Source organism: Myotis lucifugus, unplaced genomic scaffold, assembly GCF_000147115.1.
Source record: "Myotis lucifugus unplaced genomic scaffold, Myoluc2.0 scaffold_278, whole genome shotgun sequence".
Taxonomy (NCBI): Eukaryota; Metazoa; Chordata; class Mammalia; order Chiroptera; family Vespertilionidae; genus Myotis; species Myotis lucifugus.
In genome coordinates, this window is record NW_005871326.1 from 953,497 (window position 1) to 975,373 (window position 21,877).

The window sequence follows — 21,877 nt, forward strand, 5'->3', positions numbered from 1 at the left end:
TGAGAGAGTGAGTCATATAAGGATCGAAGAGGAAAGCTCTTCGGGAAGAGGAAACATCAGGTATGGAGGTCTAAGGATGAGCATGTGTCCACAGATTCTCAATCACTTCTAGCATTAAAAGGATTGCTTAATAAAGTTATTTTTAGGTTTGAAAGTATTTTAAAACCTCAAGTTATTTTTTGCAAAGGCTTTTAAAACCCCAAATATTATAGAAAAGTTCCAATAAACAAGAGGAAACACTAGGATAAATATTATCTATATTAGAGGCCCGGTGCATGAAAATCATGCACTGGAGGGGGGGGGGGGTCCCTCAGCCCGTCCTGCCCAGGAGCCCTCAGGGGTGGGAGGCGACCCAGCAATCAGGGGAAGGTGACACCCCATCATACCTCTGCTGCTGCCACTGCTGGCAGTGCAAGCCTAGGCTGGCCCTGGTTACCTGAGCCTTGGGCAGCCCTGGGCAGCTGGGCAGCTGCCATCCGAGGCTTGCCTGCGCCTCGGGCTGGCCCTGGGCGGCTGGGGGGCTGAGGGGACAGGGGAACTCCGGAGGCAGGCGCCCCGGCCTGAGGGGACTGGGCTCTGCCATCTTTGAGGGCGTGGCAGCAATTAGCATATTCCCTCTTTATTAGATAGGATGCTTTACCTCAGTAACTTCAGTAGGATTTATTGATAAACTGAAATGCTTATATAATCACCTAACTCTTAGAAATGAAATAGAAAAAAAACTAGAGCACCAGCCAAAGCTCCAACTTGCAGAAAGAACAAGAAAGAAAATTGAGTAGGTATCCACTAATTACTACATATTGCTAAAGTGGCTTACACTGCTAAAGTACAAGGAATTTAAAAATGTAACAAGAGCCCTAACCAGTTTGGTTCAGTGGATAGAGCGTCGGCCTGTGGACTGAAGGGTCCCAGGTTCGATTCCGGTCAAGGGCATGTACCTTGGTTTTGGGCACATCCCCAGTAGGGGGTGTGCAGGAGGCAGCTGATTGATGTTTCTAACTCTCTATCCCCCTCTCTTCCTCTCTGTAAAAAAATCAATAAAATATATTTATATATATAAAATGTAACAAGATCAACAGGCTCAATATACTAGTATAAGAGTTATATTTAAATACATTAGTGATATGATGTCTGAGAGTCAAAACATACTGTGGTAAGTGAAAATATTTTTAGTTATGTACAATATAACCAAAAAGTTTTTTTCATTTTTGCTACCTATGGTTCTTTGAGAACTGTAAAAGTGCCCATGAGAATTTTTTTAAAGGTGATTTTTTAAAATATTGTTTTCATTAATTTTTAAAAATATGTTATTATTCATTTCAGGGAAAGGGAGAGGGGGAGAGAGGTAGAAACATCAATGATGAGAGAGAATCACTGACTGGCTGCCTTCTGCATGCCCTGTACTGGGGATTGAGCCTGCAACCCAGGCATGTGCCCTGACTGGGAATCAAACTGTGACCTCCTGGTTCATAGGTCAATGCTCAACCACTGTGCAACACCACTGGGCTCTAATTTTTTTTTTTTAAGAGAGAAAGGGAGAGGGAGAGAGAGACAGAAACATCGATGAGAGTTCAGAAACATCGATAGCTATCTCCTGCACACCCCCTACTGGGGATCGAGCCCATTAACTGGGCATGTGCCCTGACCAGGAATCGAACTGGCAACCTATCAGTGCATGGGACAACACTCAAACAACTGAGCCACACCAGCCAAGTCCCCATTAGCATTTTTATGATAATATATAGCATATGGCTGATCTTTCTGTTCACAAAGAACATGATGGACCAAGACCTTCAAGGAAATGTCTACTTTCCCTAAATTTTAATTTAAATTGTTCAAGGTTCATCTCTTTAAATGCAAATTTTGTCATGTTTTATCTAAAGATACCATCTAATTCTTGCCCTAGCTGGCTAGGCTCAGTGGATAGAGCATCAGCCTGTGGACTGAAGGGTCCCAGGTTCGATTCCGGCCAAGGGCACATGTCTGGGTTGTGGGCTCGATCCCCAGTTGGGGGGCATGCAGGAGGCAGCCAATCAATGATTCTCTCTAATCATTGATGTTTCTAACTCTCTCTCCTTCTCCCTTCCTCTCTGAAATCAATAAAAATATTTTAAAAAAATAAAGATACCATCTAATTCTATATTTTTCTCCACTTATTCCTACCTTGTGCCTTGAATCAGGTCTATTATTTCTTACTCCCTTGGAATTGTTTTTCCTTCGCTAAAACATTATATAATTTGAACTGTATTTATAATAAATAAAAAGCAAAAATTAAACTTTACATAAAACTGATACCATAAAAAAGGTTTACCACGAAAAATGAGGTTTCTTACCTTTAACCCGTTCTATTACTTTTGGTCTCTGTGGTTTGGACTTAGCAGATGGAGAATTAAATCTGAGATATGGTCCTTTTTTAAGAGTGCTGCGATGGCACTGATAAATTGGTTTTCCATAAATTTGTAACATATAATCTTCATCTTGTATCGCTGTGGTTGCTTTCAAAAAACCCTAAGTACACAAATTTATTGATCTCACCAACAAAATAGTCATCAAACACTTATCTCACTTTCCTAAAGCCTCTTTTTGCAAGCCTAAGTATTAAACAATGATCAGGTCAGAAAAGTCCTTTATTTTAAATAAACTCTGGATATAGTTTTCAAGCTATAGTTTTAAAGTTTTATAGTTTTTAAAAGCATGAAACTTAAATACATAAATCACTCACCCAAGAAACATGAAGGTTCTTACACTACTAGGAATACTTTCAGCACCAAAAAGTAAGGTTTAAACACACTTTATATATTACACTCAAGTATAATAATATAACATAAATCAAGTCTTTAAATGATTTTCTACATTTCTGATCCTACCTTTAATCATAACCTAAAATAGTACACAGAAAGGCAGCATTTATTGAGCATCTACTAAGTGTTAACCATTGAGTTAGATGCTTTATTAATGTGCCCCCAAATTCATGTTTGGCATTAAGAAAGTTAGAGCCTCTCCCTGACCAGTTTGGCTCAGTGGATAAAGCGTCGGCCTGTGGACTGAAGGGTCCTGGGTTCGATTCCAGTCAAGGGCATGTACCTTGGTTGCAGGCACATCCCCAGTGGGGGGTGTGCAGGAGGCAGCTGATCGGTGTTTCTCTCTCATCGATGTTTCTAACTCTCTATCCCTTTCCCTTCCTCTCTGTAAAAAATCAATAAAATATATTTTTTTTTTAAAAAAAGAAAGAGCCTCGGTAGAGCAGCCAAAACATTCCGTCCACAATACCTAGTACTATACCTCATCAATCACTAGGCACTAAACCAGTGGTTCTCAACCTTCCTAATGCCGCGACCCTTTAATACAGTTCCTCATGTTGTGGTGACCCCCAATTTCATTGTCACAAATTGAACATAATTAAAGCATAGTGATTAATCACAAAAACAATATGTAATTATATATGCGTTTTCCGATGGTCTTAGGCGACCCCTGTGAAAGGGGTCTCGACCCACAGGTTGAGAACCACTGCACTAAACATACATTTGTTAAACTGAAAAAACAAACGCCATACATATACACACACACAATGATGAAATACAATTTTTAGTACCATAAATTCCTAATTTTTGGACTAGATGATCTAAAAAACTGTGATTTTCTAAGTGTGAGATCTCAGGAAGGAATTATGTATTTTATGCAGTGATTTCCACATTGTGGATATCCAAAACCCTAAATATCAATAGTTTAAAATTAGTTTACACTTGTATAGTCCTTCATATTTTAAAAACATTTTCATAATTTATATCTTAAAGGAAATAGTTGTAATGCAACATTTATGCCACATAACCAGAGTAGGATCTTACTTCTTTTCTCTCTTTCTGTAAGCTTGAAGCAGGCATGCTCCTCATAGGTGGATTTTTAAAATGCTCCTCTTTTTGGTTTTGACCATGTTTTCTTGGAATTACAGAATTATTTACTGTTTTGTCTAGCTTATTGGATTTAGTATCTTTACTCATATTCTGAGCTTTTTTGGTCCGTTGATTCTTCTGATCAAATCTCTTCTGTTCATCCTTTTTTGCCAGTTCATCCTTAACATAATCAAAATTAAAATTACTTAAAATCTATCCAAGTACTAATGCTTTCAAAAGCATTAAAATCTTGCCGAAACCGGTTTGGCTCAGTGGATGGAGCATCGGCCTGCGGACTGAAAGGTCCCAGGTTCGATTCCGGTCAAGGGCATGTACCTGGGTTGCGGGCACATCCCCAGTAGGAGATGTGCAGGAGGCAGCTGGTCGATGTTTCTCTCTCATCGATGTTTCTAACTCTCTATCTCTCTCCCTTCCTCTCTGTGAAAAAATCAATAAAATATATTAAAAATAAATAAATAAATAAAATCTGTATTTTTCTGCTATAAAAATATAGTTTAGCAGTTTTTAATGCTTTATAGACAAATAATATTGGCTTACATATGAATAAAAATTCTCGGGAAGAATGAACAAAACACTAAGAAGATTGGTGTCTTATGGAGCAGGGTGAATGAAAAATATCAGATGAGATACAGAGGTAGGAGGGTAACTTTTCATTATAGAGCTTTTTGATGTTTGAACTATATGACTGTAGAAATTGTTCAAAAATTAAATTACAAAATAAGTTTCAAAAGTAAACAACTTCGTAATAAAACTCTGAAATAAATATTTATAAGTTAAAGTTGCTTGAAGATTTCAACAAACATTTTATATGGAATCCACAGTAATAGTGACATATATTGATAATTGCACACTCTTAGTTCAGCTTTTTTTCTGGTACATCAGATAATAGCTAGTATAAATTCTTCACAACCACATTAGAAATATATAATCATAAACAACAAAGTGCAAAAATATATTTCAGTATTTATTGCTGTGGAAACCAAACTGACACTTCATCTTGCTGCCACTGTGAATAAACATATACACACACCTTACAGTTAGGAATAAAACACTTTGCACCCCAAGATAAAAATAACAGGGCTACTCTGCCTAGTTCTACTTCCTCAAATATATAAAATTTTAAGACTTTTCTTTAAATTACTGACCCCCTATATAAAAATAACTCTCTAGACTTGAGTTCAGGTAGTGAACACACGATGCAATATACAAATGATATATTACAGAATTGTACATTTGAAACCTATATAATTTTATTAACCAATGGCAGCCCAATAAATTTAATTTAAAAAAATAAAAAATACCAAAAACAACTCTTAAATGTTTGCAATGCTAATGTCTGAAGACACCCTCCGGATGTGAGAAAGGGGAAACTTTTCCATCTGGAACTGACTTCTGTAAATTCAGTAACCTGAGAAATCTTGTAGAGTATTTTCCCTTTAAGTAACTGGTATTTTTACTTGGGTAGCCCAATGCTTCTAAATCTGCTGTCTTGAAACATTTTTTTAAGTATACTTCTTTCTTTTCTAAACGCTTTTGCTAGATTTTCTTTCAAATATTCATATTCTATTTATTATCCAACAATTTGCCAGAAAAGAACCCTAATATAATTTATGAGATAAAGCCCCTAAGTAAAATGAAACTTATTATTAAATAAATATAGTGATAGAGTGAAATTAAGAATTATAAGTGGAGTTATATATAAGGAATATTTTGAGAATAAGTATATACTTATAAATTGGAAACAATATTATCTCCTGGGAATTAATTCTATTTTTTTTTCCAAAATCTACCTGAATTTCTGCAGAAATAGTTTTAATCCACTCATCCACTGTCTTTTTGATCCGAATCTTCTCTGACATCTCTCTACAAAAGAGAATAAAGAATTTTCTCTTTATTAGCATTTAATGTCCTCAGAATAGAACATGGATCAGATCTCTTACATAGTTTTGAATCCACTGTGTAGCCCAATATCCTTCATCCGTAAAGAAAAAAACAATGTTATTAGTTTTCATCAAACAGAAGTATATTTGTAAAGTATATGTAAATCTCAGAAGATATGTACTAAGAGAAACAAAAGTAAAGGGAACAGTCACATTTGTAAAAGTAATAGTAACATTTATAGATCTAAATTCAACTCCATCATAAGCCCATATCATCAAAGGAAATAAAGAACCTTTTCTAACAATTAAAACACATTACACAAAATAAAGTGCGTAGAAAAAAAAATTAAGAAAGGCTGTAAACTGTGGTTTCATAAATAACCTTAGGATAACAACATCCTGTCTTACCTGTTGCTAGATAGAGCACTGATAAACGAATACATGGCAGTCCCATCCTTTGCACGAATAATAGCTTCCAGGTTTTCTTCAAGTACTTTTTTATTGTTCTGTACTCCTCTCAAAATCTTTTCAGCTTCTTTCAATATGGACCTCGTACTGGTCGTTTGAAGCTTAATTGAATTCTGTGGAAAATCAGCAAGCCTCGACATAAGCAGAGATTCTTTTGGCTTAAAAGAAAAAAGAGCAAAAATGTCACCATGTAAAACTCATATTTCATATTATTTTATTCCAAACAAGAGCTCTTATTATAGTTGGGGCCATATACTATACCAATATATTCTAAGGGCTCAATTTGTCAAATTTCAGAGTTTTAAAAGGATACTTGGCAATTAAGGTTTCTTTCTATTTAGAGGTACTACTGTGTATGTTAAGTGAAATAGAGCTGAGATGTCCACAGTAGTGGTAGGCAATACAGTGGCCAATAAAAACTGTATCTGGTGAAGTAAGCTAAATCAAAACGAGAAGAGGGTTGGCTCTAGGTAGGCATGGCAGACTTTGTGAACTGGATAAACAAGGGCCCACCCATAGTTTTCCCTCCCCCATCCTTCCTCTCCAATAGAAGCTATAAAGCTAGAGTGGGCCATGTGGCTCCATCCTAGCCACAGAGCAGGAAGCAGAAATCAGTGATGGCTTCTGAAAAAAAAATTGCAAAGATAACAGACTGGGATAACACATCTTTTTTCAGTGCTTTGTCTTCATATTTACTCTTGCTTTCTGCCTTGATAACTTTTCTATTTCCTCATGATTTTTATCTTTGCTAATTATCAATTGTAGTATCCTGTTGCCTCTTTACCTGGAGTAAGCCATTTGTTTCTTTCCTTTTTTGGCCAAGATCATGAAGAACATTATCAGACTTCTGCACAGTCACCTTAGCCGTTCCTAGTTCTTCAAAGGAAGGAAATCTTTGAGAGAATAGAGTAGCAATGCTGTAAGAGATTTAGAAATAAAGTTTCCTAAATTATCAAATTCAGAAAATATCTGATAACATACATTCTTAGTTATATGAATTCTAAATGGCGTTCTATTAAAACTGGACAATGAAGTTAATCAATCATATGATTAAACACACATAATACAAAATATCACAAGAGACAAAATTACTCAGACCAGACTGTTTTAGGCATAATAGAAAAAGAGCAGGAAAGGTTTTACTTTGAAGAAGCTAACATGCAGAAACACTCTTAGAATGGTTGAGTAAGAGCCTCTAAAAATCCTCTTCTACATAAGAGCAAAGAGAACAGTTGCAAAAATGGTCAAAAACAGCTTTTTCAGAACTCTGGAAATTAAACAAAGGCTTGCAAAACCTGAGAAACATTAATCAAGAAAATGGATAATTCTAAGAACAGGAAGATTTGTGGCTTGTTGTTGTTGTTGTTAATCTTCACCTGAAGAGACTTTTCCATTGATTTTTGGGGAGAGTAGAAGAGAGAGGGAAAGACAGAGAGAAACACTGATGTGAGAGAAACACATCGATTGATTGCCTCCTGCACAAGCCCCAATCAGGGCCTGGGCTGGGGAGGAGCCTGCAACCAAGGTATGCGCCCTTGACTGGAATCGAACCCGGGACCCTTTGGTCCACAGGCCAACACTCTATCCACTGAACCAAACCTGCTAAAGGCATTTTTGTGGCATTTTTAACATGCCCCATTCCCCCAAACCCTTTCCCCAACTCTGTGGTGGCCCTGAAAACCAATAGCATCACAACCACTAAAGAGGGAGGAACAGGTTTAGAGCTCCTGAGCAAGTCCCATTCACAGGGTTTCTCTTTATTTGATTTGCCTCAGAGCCAGCTCAGTGAGAAACCCTACCCCCAGGTCATTCTTCAAAAATAGTGGCAACTGTCTAATATCTTAGCTGCCTGAGATGGCCATATCAGTTGGGGTGAACAAGAGGGTTGCCAATAAAATAAAAATCTGAGGAATGAGATGTCCATTATGTAGTTTTGAAAAGTTCCAACACATTACTGGGGATCTAGAAGGTCATCTGCACGTACAGGGCTATGTGTGCATGCCCAAGAAAGACCCGAGAAGGGACTAATCTCTCAATCTGGCTGAATTGCAGCTCTGTGCAAGCAGGAAGTTAAGGCTAACCAAGACTTACAAACTGCCAGAGTACTGAAGGCGTGCCCCAACACACACACACACACACACACACACACACACACACACACACACAACCACTTGGCAAACAGGGAGATTTAATCATTCAAAGTAGTTAAGGCTGGAGGCGTTGGTGGTATAGTGCTGAGCATAGCTGCCTTCCAAAGTAGTTAAGGAAATCTCTTTCCAATCATTAGCAGACTTTAGCTAACAAAATAGAGATTTACTGCATATGACAAAGAATAAAGACTTAAAAAAAAAAAAAAAAAAAAAAAAAAAGACTTTACAGTCTAGGAAAGAGCATCAAGAACAACCCAGCTTCCTCTATCCTGCATCAGATTATTTTTGAGGCTATTCTCAGATAGCATTTCATCAGAATTGAATAATATGCATTCATTAGAAATTAATAACCTGCATTTTTAAAAAATTAAATATACTTATTTCATAACTATATTACAGAAAAGGAGGAATATACATTAGCAGCAGAAAATAGCAAGTAAGTCTAAGATAATTTGTGAAAGCAATATAAAATATTTATTAAAATTAGTTAAGAAACTTTAGAAATGTTAACGCTCTTTTCAATCAAGCTTTTACCTGTCTTTCCTTTCAGGATTCCATCCTATTTTTGTCCCAGTTAGTGAGGTTTTGTCTGAAGATTCATTTATTCTTGTCAAAGAATCTTGATTATTCAAAATTTGTTCCAATAGTCTTAAAGTTTCTACAACAAGAGAAATACAGTATCATTTTTCAAGTGCTACTTCATTCCTCTTTTATATGATACTAGAGGCCCAGTACACAAAATTCATGCATGGGGAGGGGGTCCCTCAGCCTGGCCTGCATCCTCTTCAATCCGGGACCCCTCGGGGGATGTCCAACTGCCTCTCGCAATCCGAGACCCTGGCTTCTAACTGCTCACCGGCCTGCCTGATCGCCCCTAACCACCTCTGCCTGCCTGCCTGATCACCCCTAACTGCTCCCCTCCTGGCCTGATCACCCCTACCCGCCTCTGCCTCACCCTGCACCCAGGACCCAGGATTCCCTCCTCTGGCCGGTCGCAGGTACCTGGGACCCAGGCTTCCCTCCCTCTGGCCAGCCGCAGGCACCCAGAACCCGGGTCGGCTTCACCCGGGCCAGCCACAGCTGCAGGGGACCGTGGGTGGGCGGCTTTGCCCGGGCTGCAGCCACAGGCAACTGGGACCGCGGGGCAGGCGGCTTGTCCCTCTCCAAGGCCGCAGGCACAGCCGCTGGTGTCCAGGACCGCGGGGCGGGCGGCTTGTCCCTCTCCCGGGCCGCAGCCTGGCTGGTCCCCATTCCTCTTGCACGAGCTCATTTGTGCCTGGCTGGCCCCATTCCTCTTTCCCCAGTGTTGAGTGTCTGAGCCGTTATGGCATGACAGCATGATGGCATGATGACCATTTGCATATTAGCTCTTTATTATATAGGATTTCACATATATTTATACTAAATTAGCTTCTTATGATGGTGATCAACTCAATTCACTCTATAATGTAGGCTATAAATACACTCATCAAATAAAACTAAATTTTAAAACAATACAGGTGAAAGTTCAGGCCCAACTTTATTTCCATTACAGAAAAAAGGAATTTGAAAGAGAAGTTTTTATTCATACCAACTATTACTTGAATCTTCTCTTTAGCTTCATCTTTAATGAGACTACATAACAACCTCATCTTGGTGAAGTTGGTTTTTTAAAGATTATTTTTTAAAATTCCTTAAAACTCCTTAAATGTGTTCAAGACAGGACTTAAATACATTTAAGAATAAAAGTTTAGCCCTAACCGGTTTGGCTCAGTGGATAGAGCGTCGGCCTGCGGACTGAAGGGTCCCAGGTTCGATTCCAGTCAAGGGCATGTACCTTGGTTGTGGGCACATCCCCAGTAGGGGGTGTGCAGGAGGCAGCTGACCGATGTTTCTCTCTCATCGATGTTTCTAACTCTCTATCCCTCTCCCTTCCTCTCTGTAAAAAATCAATAAAATATATTTTTTAAAGAAAAGAATAAAAGTTTATACTTAACATGTTCATTTACTTTTCCTAAAGGAATACTACTATATTTAAGGGTCTAAATTATTTCAGGTCATTTATAAAAGTTAATACACGAACACTTTTTTCTACTGAACACAGTAACAAATGTTAAATTTCTCTGAGTTTTATTATTGAAACTCACACCTAAAAATAACATAAAAAAACATGCTCTAAAATGATCAGCAGAACATTATTTTTTATTTATTAAAAGCAAAATTTGTTCATGAAAGATTAAATAACCTATAGAAGACAATCAAAATATAATCATAAGTGTATATCTCCAACTCCTTTTACGAAGAATCTAAAGTAACTTGATTTGGTCTTTATCATTTAAAGAAAAATATTAAAAATAGACAACTCACTTTAGTTACTTTAGCTCATTAGAAAACTATGAGTATTGCGTGGAATCTGTTCTTAATATGACATCAGTGTAACAGAAGGAGTGGGTGCTAATAATTACTTTATTACCTGCATGACCTGATATCTCCATATTTTCTTTTTCTTCTGCAGGATTTCCCCTCTTTGATATTTTATCATCTTTTGAAACAGGTATAGGAGCAAACTTTCGAGGTGCTGGTGTCTCCAAAGGAGATTTCTGTTTATCAAAATCCATATCTACAACCTCTCTTGAAGGTGCTTAAAAGAAAATAAATTTAACTTATTTTTTAAAAACTTTACATTGTAGAGTGTTACTCTTCCCCATATTTTAAAAATAAACCCAAAATTATAAAGGATATACTAATTATTAACTATGCAGAAATAACTTCAGCCTCACTAGAAATCAAAAGAAATCAATAGACTATAAATATTTTATACATACAGCTAATAAGTAAGAAAAAAATCAATATAATATTCAGTGCTGTGGTGAAAATGGCATAGCCAGACACTGCTCATGGCAATAAAAACTGGTAAGATCATCTGGTATTAAGTATAGGCAGTACTAAACACCCAACAGACTATCCTTCAATCATTAAAAATTAATATTATGGAAATAATTATGTAAACATAGGAAATACTTTTGGTATGCTAGTATAGTAGTAGTATAAAATTATTTTTTGCTACAACTACAAGGACATAAAAATGACATATGCCCAAGAAAAAACATAGAAAAATGTAGTTTAATTTGAATTTTTAATTTACTCATTTTTTAAAAAATTTTTTTTACTGTCACTAAAATACACAAAAAAACCAATTCGGTACACAATCAATAAAACAAACATCATCTTCCTTTAAAACTCAAGTCTGAAAAAAAACAAAATTCTGAGCAACTAATTTTCCAGATTTGAGGATGAAACAAATGTCTACTTCTATAGAAAAACACATGGGCCCAAATGGTGTGGCTCAGTGACTGAATATTGACCTATGAACCAGGAAGTATATCATTAAAGGAACAGCCCTTATTTTTCATTAATTCATTATTCAAATATCAATAATCTGGAACACACTTATTCATTTATTTTAAATTCCAAAGGTGTAATACCAATAAGCTATATATTCCTCTATTATTATAAACAGAGATTTTTAAAGTTCTATTAAGATAGACAGACTTGCATTACTAACTCTTTGAAAATACTTAGAAATAGTTTATAATTTTACTCAGGTGGTTTCTCCCAACAGAATAAAAAAAAAATAGTAAATGCTCAGTTTGTTAGAGACCTAGAGAATTGATTATAAGCATGTCTGATACTAAATAAGTAAAATTTTTCTACAGTTATAAGTGCTTCTGACAATTTATGAAGGTTATTAATTAAAACAAAAAAAGTAGGACATGATCAAGTTTCCAAATGACCTAAAAATTACACGACCTACAAAAAGAACTACTAGTAATTTTATAAAATAAAGGCTTAATCTTCTACAACCCAATAATATACCACAAAGAAAATTCAGAGCTGACATTATTAATTCATAGAGAATTACATTTGTTTTACCTTGTTTGCAACCAAACGTGTTCTGTGAAGCTAGGTCACCGCTACCAGGATTAGAATGGTCTAGTTTTACAGAACAGTGTTCCACTGCTCTAGGAGGCACAGTAACAGGCTGAACACTATTAGTCTTGAGCGCAGCACTAATGAAATGAGTCTGTAAGAAAAATATGTTATTGATTTCAAATATCATTTGAAAGAGTTAGGTGACAAAATGCATTCATATTTATTAGAGGACTTAAAACCATTCCTCAGACTTAATAACAAAGAAAATAAATACCTTACATAAAGGATCCACTGCAGCAGCGCTACCACTGGAAGAATATAGTATCACAAAGGCCTGGATTCAGCCTGGCTCTGCAGTGTGACCTGGAAATCTTCATTTAACTATGCTAAACCTCAGTTTCTTCCCTTTAATTTAGAGATGGCTCAGGGGACACTGAAATAGGCTAGGTCACAGCGGTTCTCAACCTGTGGGTCGCGACCCCTTTGGCGGTCGAACAACCCTTTCACAGGGGTGGCCTAAGACCATCCTGCCTATCAGATATTTACATTACGATTCATAACAGTAGCAACATTACAGTTATGAAGTAGCAACGAAAATAATTTTATGGTTGGGTCACAACATGAGGAACTGTATTTAAAGGGCCAGAAGGTTGAGAACCACTGGGCTAGGAGATGACCAGAAGAAAGGGGACCTCTACTTCAAACAGGTAATTTAAAAGCAAAACATCTCATCTTTTTTATTCTGGATAATTTTGTTTGAAGTAAAGGATTAAGACCATTACTAGTAAGCATTTAAATGGTAGCCATATTTAGTAGCAGCAATAATATATGTACTTATATATAAGTGGAAAGTATAGTGGTAACTGTTTTCAGCATTATTTATTAAAATATCTAAAATGTATAAATATCTTACCTAATAAAACTGATTTCAAAAGAGGTTTTATGCCAAGTACAGAAAAACCTAAAATTATTCATAGGTTTACAGAATTCTTATCAATGTGTAGAGATCTCTCTACATGGGAGAGACTCAATAAATTTCATTTTATTAAGCATTTACAAAACTACTAATATACCTAGTATGTCACTGAAACCTCAACTTTCTCTGTAATTATAAGCTTTATAAATAAAACTGAATGAGCAAAAATTCCATTCTTCCAAAACCAAAAAATCAATAAATTACATGTTTTTTAATGAAAGGGTGGATGAATGGCAGACAAATAGGACAAGAAGGACCCTCTCTTTAAGAAATCTGTGCTTTTCAATTGTGTCATCTCATTTTTTCCTGAACAAAAATATACATTTTCAAGGTAAAGAAATCAAGGCTCACAGTGCAGTTATTTGTAGACTAAGAAGAGAACTCTCATAGACCCACTCCCAGCCTCTCACTAGACAACATGTGGCATACTCAGTTTTATTTATGCATGGAGCACTTATTAAAACTTCACCTTGTATGCCCATAATCATTCCAATAAAAATACTATCATCAACCACATGAGAGCTCAAGACTAATTCTATTAAGAAGTCTTAAGCTCTAGCTGGTTTGGTTCAGTGGATAGAGCATCGGCCTACACACTGAAGGGTTCCGGGTTCAATTCCGGTCAAGGGCACATGCCCGGGTTGCGGGCTCGATCCCCAGTGGGGTGTGTGGAGTCAGCCATCAATGATTCTCTCTCATCATTGATGTTTCTATCTCTCTCTCCCTCTCTAAAATCAATAAAAATATTTTTTTTAAGAAAAGATAATACTTTATATATAAAAAATAAGTCTTAAGAATTACAATTTATTAGTGTTCACTTCGTGATAGCATATCAAGCTATAATAAACTTATTTTTGTATATTCTTCTGAACATTGTATTTTAATTTAATTTTTAAGTTTTAAAGCTACACTTTAATTAGAGAAAAAGTAAAATAAAATCAATGCATTTATAATGCTGGTAACTTACTCATTAAAAAAAAAAAAAAGTATGTTGTGTACCTGAATGCTGGATATTATCCCAAGACCTGGAAATTCCACAATAAATAAGAAACTATACTATCAGCTTCTTGTGAGGATAACTTTTTATTTTTATTTTACTTTTTAAGAAATATTTTATTGATTTCAGAGAGAGAGAGAGAATCATTTAGTGTCTTTTGAATCAAGACACTGAACAATGTTCAAACCTTTAATTAGTTGCAGAAGCAATATGTATTCTGGATGGTTCTCATCCAAGTGTGTGCATCAGATTAGAGAGCTTTTGATTTCTCATACCTGCTGTCCCAGAATCTTGGGAGGTAGAGCATGTCTATTTTTATAAAGCTCTCCAAGTGATTCTGATGCACATTCCCAGACTAACAAACACTGATGTAAGAAATAATTGCACTGTGATATGAGCATTTTAAAAATGGCATGAACAGAAATACCACAAAAGGAGAAGCCAACTATAAGGAGGTCGTACAAAACTAGTGACATTTGAACTAGAACGTGCAGAGTTCTCCACATAGAAGGGAAGAATGATAAACAAGCAATCATTATTAAAGAACTAAAACTCTTACAATCTAATGAGCTAGTGCAATAATCAATGAACATTAGCCTAGAAATCCAAGGGATAAAGGACCATGGGATGGGTGCTGGCTTTGTGACAGATACCTGAATATCTATTTGTTGTTGTTGTAGTTTCTCAAGATGCCTAATGTGCTGCTCCATAAACACATTCATTTGCTTTTCATGATCATGACAATGTAGTTTCTCATGTTTATTCTGAATGCTTGCTTGCTGCTCTGTAACACGTTGTAACTGTTTATCAGTCTCCTGTAACTTATTGAGTAATTCTGTAACAGAATTGACCTTTGCTTCCAAATCACTCTGCACCTATGGCAATAAAAATATCAAAAGATATTAAAATAATATGCTCCATTACTGAAAATGTTATTTAAAGCAATTGGTATTGAGAAATGATCAAACCAGATTTTTACCCTTGAAATCTCTGATGATTTGATGCCTTTACTTTTATAATCATAGAAACAAAAGGCACAAATATTATCTGTAAGTAGATCTTTTCTCTTCATAAAAAAATACCAAATCTGCCATACAATTTTTGTAATGCCAGAAATAAAATACTTAATTGGAAATTAAAAGGAAGGAAATACCAAAACAAAATAGCTATTGATACTTCCTTCACCTCAGGCTGAGTGAGGTCAGCAGCCTGGAGTTCTAGTCTCGGCTCTGCCACCTATTAGCTCTGGGACCTTGTGCTACTCTGACCTGTTTCTCAGTTTTCCCATTTATGAGCTGTGGCAGAGATGATTTCTAAAGTCCCTTCCAGCTCTAAAAATAAGGATGGCCGAGTGTCCCAGGTTGCCCAGGACTGAGGGGCTCCCAAGATGAAATATCCGGGATCTCTAGCATTTTCACAGTAATGAAGGGGTCTCACTACTCCTGGGAGGTAATACATCACCACAAACAAGAAAATTCTTTCAAATTGAGAGCAACTAGAATGTCCCTAACCTACAATTGAACACAACCATTTATAGAATCAGTTTCTAATAAATACTTTCCCATTTTACAAAGTAGTTATGAATGAATGAATATCTGGGGAGAAAAATATACTTTTATCAGTGGAGCTGCTGTTGCAATGGCGGCAGCAGTTGCTGCAGCCACAGTTGTAGCTGAGTCAATGCCACGGGGTGAAGTTCTAGGCTCCTGAGCAACAGTGTCCTTTTCTGTACCTGTATCCTCTAAAAGCTGTACCTTTACTTCCTTAAAAACAGGCATGCTCTGAGCTCTGTAAATAAAAAAGGAATAAAAATATATTCAGTAAGCTACCTTGAACCATTTCAAGAAATACCTAAGTGGCAATCTGCTGAAAGTGGTTTTTCCTGGTTTAAAAAAATAAATAAATGTATTACACTCTATATTTGGCCTAAAGATGACAATGACATAAACCACTGACAAAACCAAAGACTCCCTAGTAAAAAAAAAAAAAGTAAAATCAGCGAGAATGAGCTCCATCCCCAGCTGCTGGATTTCCCCCCTTGATTTTTAAAGAAGACATAGGGCAGCTCTCCAACTTACTCCTCTTTGATATTTCCTCATTTCTACTAAGAGCATCATTTCCTCTGTCTCAAAATGTTGAGAATATCTTGACTTCTCCATCCTCCACTTAACCTTCTCATACCCACATGAGTCACCAAGTTGTGTCAATTATTTCATCACAACTGCAGGAATAGGGTCATAGAATCACAAAAGGTGGGAGGACCCAATAGGCCATCTACCCTAATTTCCTAATGTTACCCATGAAGAAACTGAGGTCCACAGAGGAACTTAGTTTATCGAAGTCACATAACCAGTAAGCAGCCGTAGGATCTGATTCCCAGAGATCTTCCCAGGACACTAGCCTTCTCTCTCAGAACAACACTTCTCCCTTATTACTTCTCCCTCTCCAGGAAAACATGTCATCACCTCTTGCCAACTATTTTCATTCTTCCAGTTTTGACTTGCTTAAAAACTTCCCACACATATTTCTCCACCATTCAAAAATCTAAAATTGTTCCTTATAGCAACTAAATAGGCTAATTTCTTCTGGCTGGTCTTCCACGTACTCCATGCTCTGGCCCTGCCCTCGCTTCCTCTATACACTCCTATTACTTCACAAAACAACACTCTGGAGTCCGCTCCTCACTCACTGTCCCACACCACGCTCTCTCGCTCTGTTCTCTCAACCTGTTTCTACCCACTTATTATAACCTTCTCCTTCTCCAACATCAGCCTTACTTTTTAAAATAAGCTTGTCCTTATAATACTTCTTCTTGATCTCTCCTTTCATTAACTCCTTTTGCATTTACTGCCTATATCACACAATTGAGACTTGACAGCCATGCTATCATTTAAATGTCTATACAGGACAGTTTAATAATATATTGAATGCAATGCTGTTTCCTATGAGCTCTAATCACTCATTCCTCCGTATATGTGTATGTTCTCTCCCCAACTAAGTTCTAAGCAACCTGGGATGAGTCTAAATACCCTCTGATGGTAAATAATAACCATTATGTATTTGGAACTACTTGGCCTCTGCTATAAGTGGTGTAGCCATGTGATTAAGACACAGGCTCTAAAGCCCAACTGCCTGTGTTTGAATCCCAGCCTAGTGTCTACCTGCTAAATGACATAGAAAAAAATCACTTTCTCTGTGCCTCAGTTTCCTCATCTATAAAATCGGAATTCTGTAAAATTGGGATAGTAATAGAATGTATTTCATTGGATTTTGTGAGTAAAAAATGAGTTAAATCACATAAAGTACTTTGAACAGTACCTCTTCTACAATGACTGTTAACAGCTATTGAATATATGTGCCAAGTACCATGAAAAATGCTTTAAACATACTGACATACAATATATATTTCACACATTGAAAAAGTTTTTCCTGTATCCAAAGTATAAAGTGAAACTGATTTTAGAGAACCACATAAAAACAAGGAGTGGCCCACCTATTTTCTGTAAGTGCAACTTACTTTTGTTTTAAAATTGCTCTGAGTGCATCTTTCTGTCCCATGGTGTACTGGGAAATAAAGATGTCATTTGCTGCAAAATAAAAACAAAAATATACCTCAGATTCCTGAAAATTTGTTAAATTTTAATAAACTACTAAATAAACCACCTTTTTAAACTGAAAGAATATTTAAAGAATATTTAAGAATTCAGCAACAGGATTTCACAATTTTAAAAAGGCAAGACACAAATGACTAAATATCAATAGTCATAACCTGAGGCCCTAGCGAAAAAATGTTACCAAAACAAACAAAAAAACACCTGGGGCCAAATTGGGAATATTTGCTCAAGCTCTAAAGAGAAAACTGTTTAGAATAAAGTCAACTTCTTAAAAAAAGCATCACTAAATAAATTTTTCAAAGCACCACTTTAATTTACTATCTTATCAAAGACTATCCAAAATTTGAATTCAGAATTTATAAACAGGTTTCTCGTACCAAACCTATACAATAGGTTGGTAGTAATAAAATTAACTTTACCATTGCAAACCCTTTTCTGGAATTTTTGAGATTCAATTAATAGCTTAATTTAGAAGGAAAAAATTTTAATTATAATAAGAAAAAACTATTAGGTTGTTTAATGAATGTCTAAAAGTCAATGAATATATAAAAAATATAAAATTCTATGCTTAAAAGGAAATTCTGACACATGTTCCAACATGGATGAACCATGAAGACATGCTAACTGAAATAAATCAATCACAAAAGGTCAAGTATGATTCCGTTTATCTGAGGTCTAGTGCAATTCACAGAGACGGCAAGTAGAATGGCAGCTGCCAGGGGCTAGAGAGAAGGGGGAATGGAGAACTGGGTTAGTGGGTAATACACAGGTTCAGCTGAGGAAGATGAAAAAGTTCTGGAGATGGATGATGGTGACAGGTGCACAACAATGTGAATGTACTTAATGCCACAGAACCGTTTGCTTAAAAATGGTAAATTTTATGATATGTATATTCGACCACAATTTTAAAAAATCAAATGTATCCTTTTACCTTTCTGTCTATTGTTCTCTTCTATTTTATCCAAAGGCAACCCTTTCACTGCAACATCTTTAGAAAAACCCTTTGGGATATGAAAGGAAGAAATAAAAGGCTAAATAAACGTTATGATTTCTTACTTATCAAGTACTATTTACTAGCCATGTGACTGCTATATTTTGGGATTGCAGGACTGTATGCTTTATATACTTAATTCCCATCACCACCAGAATGCTTAGGTACCTTGAAGTTACTCAAGGATTTGTTGAATGAGTAGTAAGCTGTCAGACAAGTGAATGAGTAAGTTAACAAGCAAGCAACTTTGGCCCTGAAATTCACACTCATATCCTGATTTGCCACTTCTAGCAGAGCGAGTTGTACAACATCTCAGTTGCTACAGTTAAATGTGAAAATCTGATTCACTGTGAGTCTGATGGAGAACATAAGGATGGCCAGTGCATGGCACAAAATCACTAATTTGTCAAAACATTCTTTGTCACTGAATTCATAACGTCATATCAGAAGGCTTCTCTATATAAATCATACCTACTGACAAATAGCTTTCTGTTCACATGTGCAACTTCATCTGTAGATTATATTCAGGGGTAAGACACAATGACTTAAAGTACTAGATTAATTCAATGTTCTATTCAATTGCCTTAGACACACCTTTTCTTTTTTTCTGCTACATCGGAAAAGAGAAAATCATAAAAGAAAACTGATCCAGGCTACTGACTGGTAACAAGTGTTAACTTCCCCCCAAAAAAGCCAATGAAACTAATAATACAGAAGGCATCTGGGAAATTTATATAAACAACTCCTACAAATTGGTAAGAAAAAGCACAGCACATCAATATGTAATTCACAAAAGAATAAATATAGATGGCCACATACATTAAAAAAATTTTCTACTTCATTAATAAAAGAAATAGAAAATAAAACGATGAGATGCCTTTTACATGTAAAATGGCAAAGACTTTTTGTTTAATTTTAATGCTCTGTATTAATGAATGGGGAGATAATTCCTGTAATGACCTTGCTGGAGAGAATATATATTGATAAAGTCTTTCTGGAGGCAATTTAGAAATGTTTCAGAAGTGTGCATGTCCGTTGATCTAATAATTTTACATCTAGAAATTAATCTTAAGGATACGACCCATGATATACACCACAATGTTCATCACGTGGTTGTTTACATTATAAAAATTTAATGTCAAATGATAGGAATATGAACAAATAAACAATGGTACATACATACAATTAAATTCTATAAACCCATTAAAAGTTTCTAGAAAAAAATGACAGAAAAATATTCTTAATACTACTTAGAAAAAATGTCCTTAGTGCTATTTAGTTATAAAATAGTATGGTTCCATTTCATAATATATATCCACACATAGGGGAAAAAAACCTCTCAAAATGTTAATAGTTATTGATTTTAAATCATGGAAGTTCTTTTTTCTTTTTGTATTTTCTACAATGAATTTTTTTAACTTTTTATTTTCTTTCTATATATATGTAAGGATTAGCCCCAAACAGGAAAAGGAACATCTTATCTTCTGGTAGTAGGGAGAAATAGATATGAATAGGAGCATTTATAAAGGTGAGCATATCAGGTACAAACTCCTTCAGTTTTCTATAAAATAGCATGGCCAAGTCAATCCACACTATAATCTTAGTACTCATTTATGAAACAAAAACATGATACAAAGAGATAGTACTTTGTGTTCATGATAATCAACTAGGTTTGTTTTGCAGGCATATTTTGCATTAGACAAATCACAAGATGTGAGCCCATATTAAATGTAATGGAATCCTGCCTGATCATCTTCACGACAAATGTTACCCATTTATCCTCAAACCTACATAAATAGTTTTCCATACATTCAGGAAATTATTTAGATAATGAAATTCAAATAGCATTAATCATTAAATAAGGCCTGCTCAAAAAAGGAACAGAAAACACCAACCCAAAGGCTAGGCATTTGCTCAGGGATCAAGTATGGTGCGTAATTATATATTTTTACTGTGAGTTTTTGAAAAAATTGACAATAGCTTCAATCTAATTCTTAGTTTACCAGCCTCAATTTTCAAAACATTGTGAAAAGACTCAAGGACACAAACAACAATGTGGTGATTGCGGGAGGGGTGGAGGTGGAGGAAGGTATACGGGGGATAAATGGTGAGGGACTGAGACTTGACTTGGGGTGGTAAATACACAACACAGTGTACAGATGATGTGTTGTAGAATTGTGCACCTGAAGCCTGTATAGTTTTGCTAACATGTGTCACCCCAATAAATTCAATAAAAAGGGGAAAAAATCCAAAAATATTGTGAAACTCTCCTTTATAGACTTGTTAAATTGACAAGACATAAGTCAACATTATGATTACTGGTCAAAATCTAATTGGACTGCATCACCAAAACATTACATTTATCATCAAATATTTTTAGCATTATAAAAAGGTTAACATGAAAATTTCATGTTTTTGTTTCTTAAAGACCCCTCAAGAAAATACCCACAAAAGACCTCATAATAGTTTGTCTGATGTATAATCACACTCACATTTTTTATTATGTTATTTTTCCTTACATTTACATAATGTTTCTTGTTTAGAATACCTTTTCCTTAGATAATAGCAGAGCTGTTTTTTTCAATTACACTATTTCTTTCCAAGGTCATTATCTTACTAATGGATATTTTTGATTCTATGGAAGGCTTTTTCCGCTAATGTCTCAAACACTATTTAAATCACAATTGTTGTATGTCAAACATTTCTCTTGGTAAGTGAAATTTAAAAACAAGGCTTGCTGCTAATCAAACATAATTTAAGAATACATTATTCGACAATACTGAAAATTTCAACATCAGCATAATTAAGAATCCTTTTGCTTACTCTTTCTGACACAGGGGGGTTTTCTAATGGAGGCTGGTGATCATTTCTAGCAGAAGCTAAGTCTGATGAACCTACCAAAACAAAGAAATCAATTTTAGTAATTTTTCAAATCAGAACATTACATGTAGAAACTGTACAGGCATGACTCAAGAGCT

At 35.7% G+C, this 21,877-nt stretch overlaps 1 protein-coding gene across 10 annotated transcripts in view; it reads right to left on the reverse strand.

The window, feature by feature from the left end:
- The window catches only part of KIAA0586 (KIAA0586 ortholog), a 95,134-nt gene that overhangs the window by 71,531 nt on the left and 1,726 nt on the right, over nucleotides 1-21,877 (reverse strand). For 9 of the 10 annotated variants that reach the window (XR_002831839.1, XR_002831840.1, XR_002831841.1 and 6 more), the window contains exons 3-15: nucleotides 21,723-21,793; nucleotides 18,840-18,909; nucleotides 17,812-17,881; nucleotides 15,908-16,082; nucleotides 14,948-15,169; nucleotides 12,322-12,472; nucleotides 10,862-11,029; nucleotides 8,944-9,067; nucleotides 7,044-7,176; nucleotides 6,200-6,417; nucleotides 5,702-5,774; nucleotides 3,846-4,070; nucleotides 2,334-2,508 (exon numbers count right to left, since the gene is read on the reverse strand). Coding sequence is in view for 7 of the 10 variants with exons in the window: in XM_023763231.1 (XP_023618999.1) it covers nucleotides 2,334-2,508; nucleotides 3,846-4,070; nucleotides 5,702-5,774; nucleotides 6,200-6,417; nucleotides 7,044-7,176; nucleotides 8,944-9,067; nucleotides 10,862-11,029; nucleotides 12,322-12,472; nucleotides 14,948-15,169; nucleotides 15,908-16,082; nucleotides 17,812-17,881; nucleotides 18,840-18,909; nucleotides 21,723-21,793 (1,875 nt within the window). In the remaining 3 variants the exon portion in view is untranslated. The remainder of the gene's footprint in view (nucleotides 1-2,333; nucleotides 2,509-3,845; nucleotides 4,071-5,701; nucleotides 5,775-6,199; nucleotides 6,418-7,043; nucleotides 7,177-8,943; nucleotides 9,068-10,861; nucleotides 11,030-12,321; nucleotides 12,473-14,947; nucleotides 15,170-15,907; nucleotides 16,083-17,811; nucleotides 17,882-18,839; nucleotides 18,910-21,722; nucleotides 21,794-21,877) is intronic. The other variant, XM_023763234.1, reaches the window with a different exon arrangement.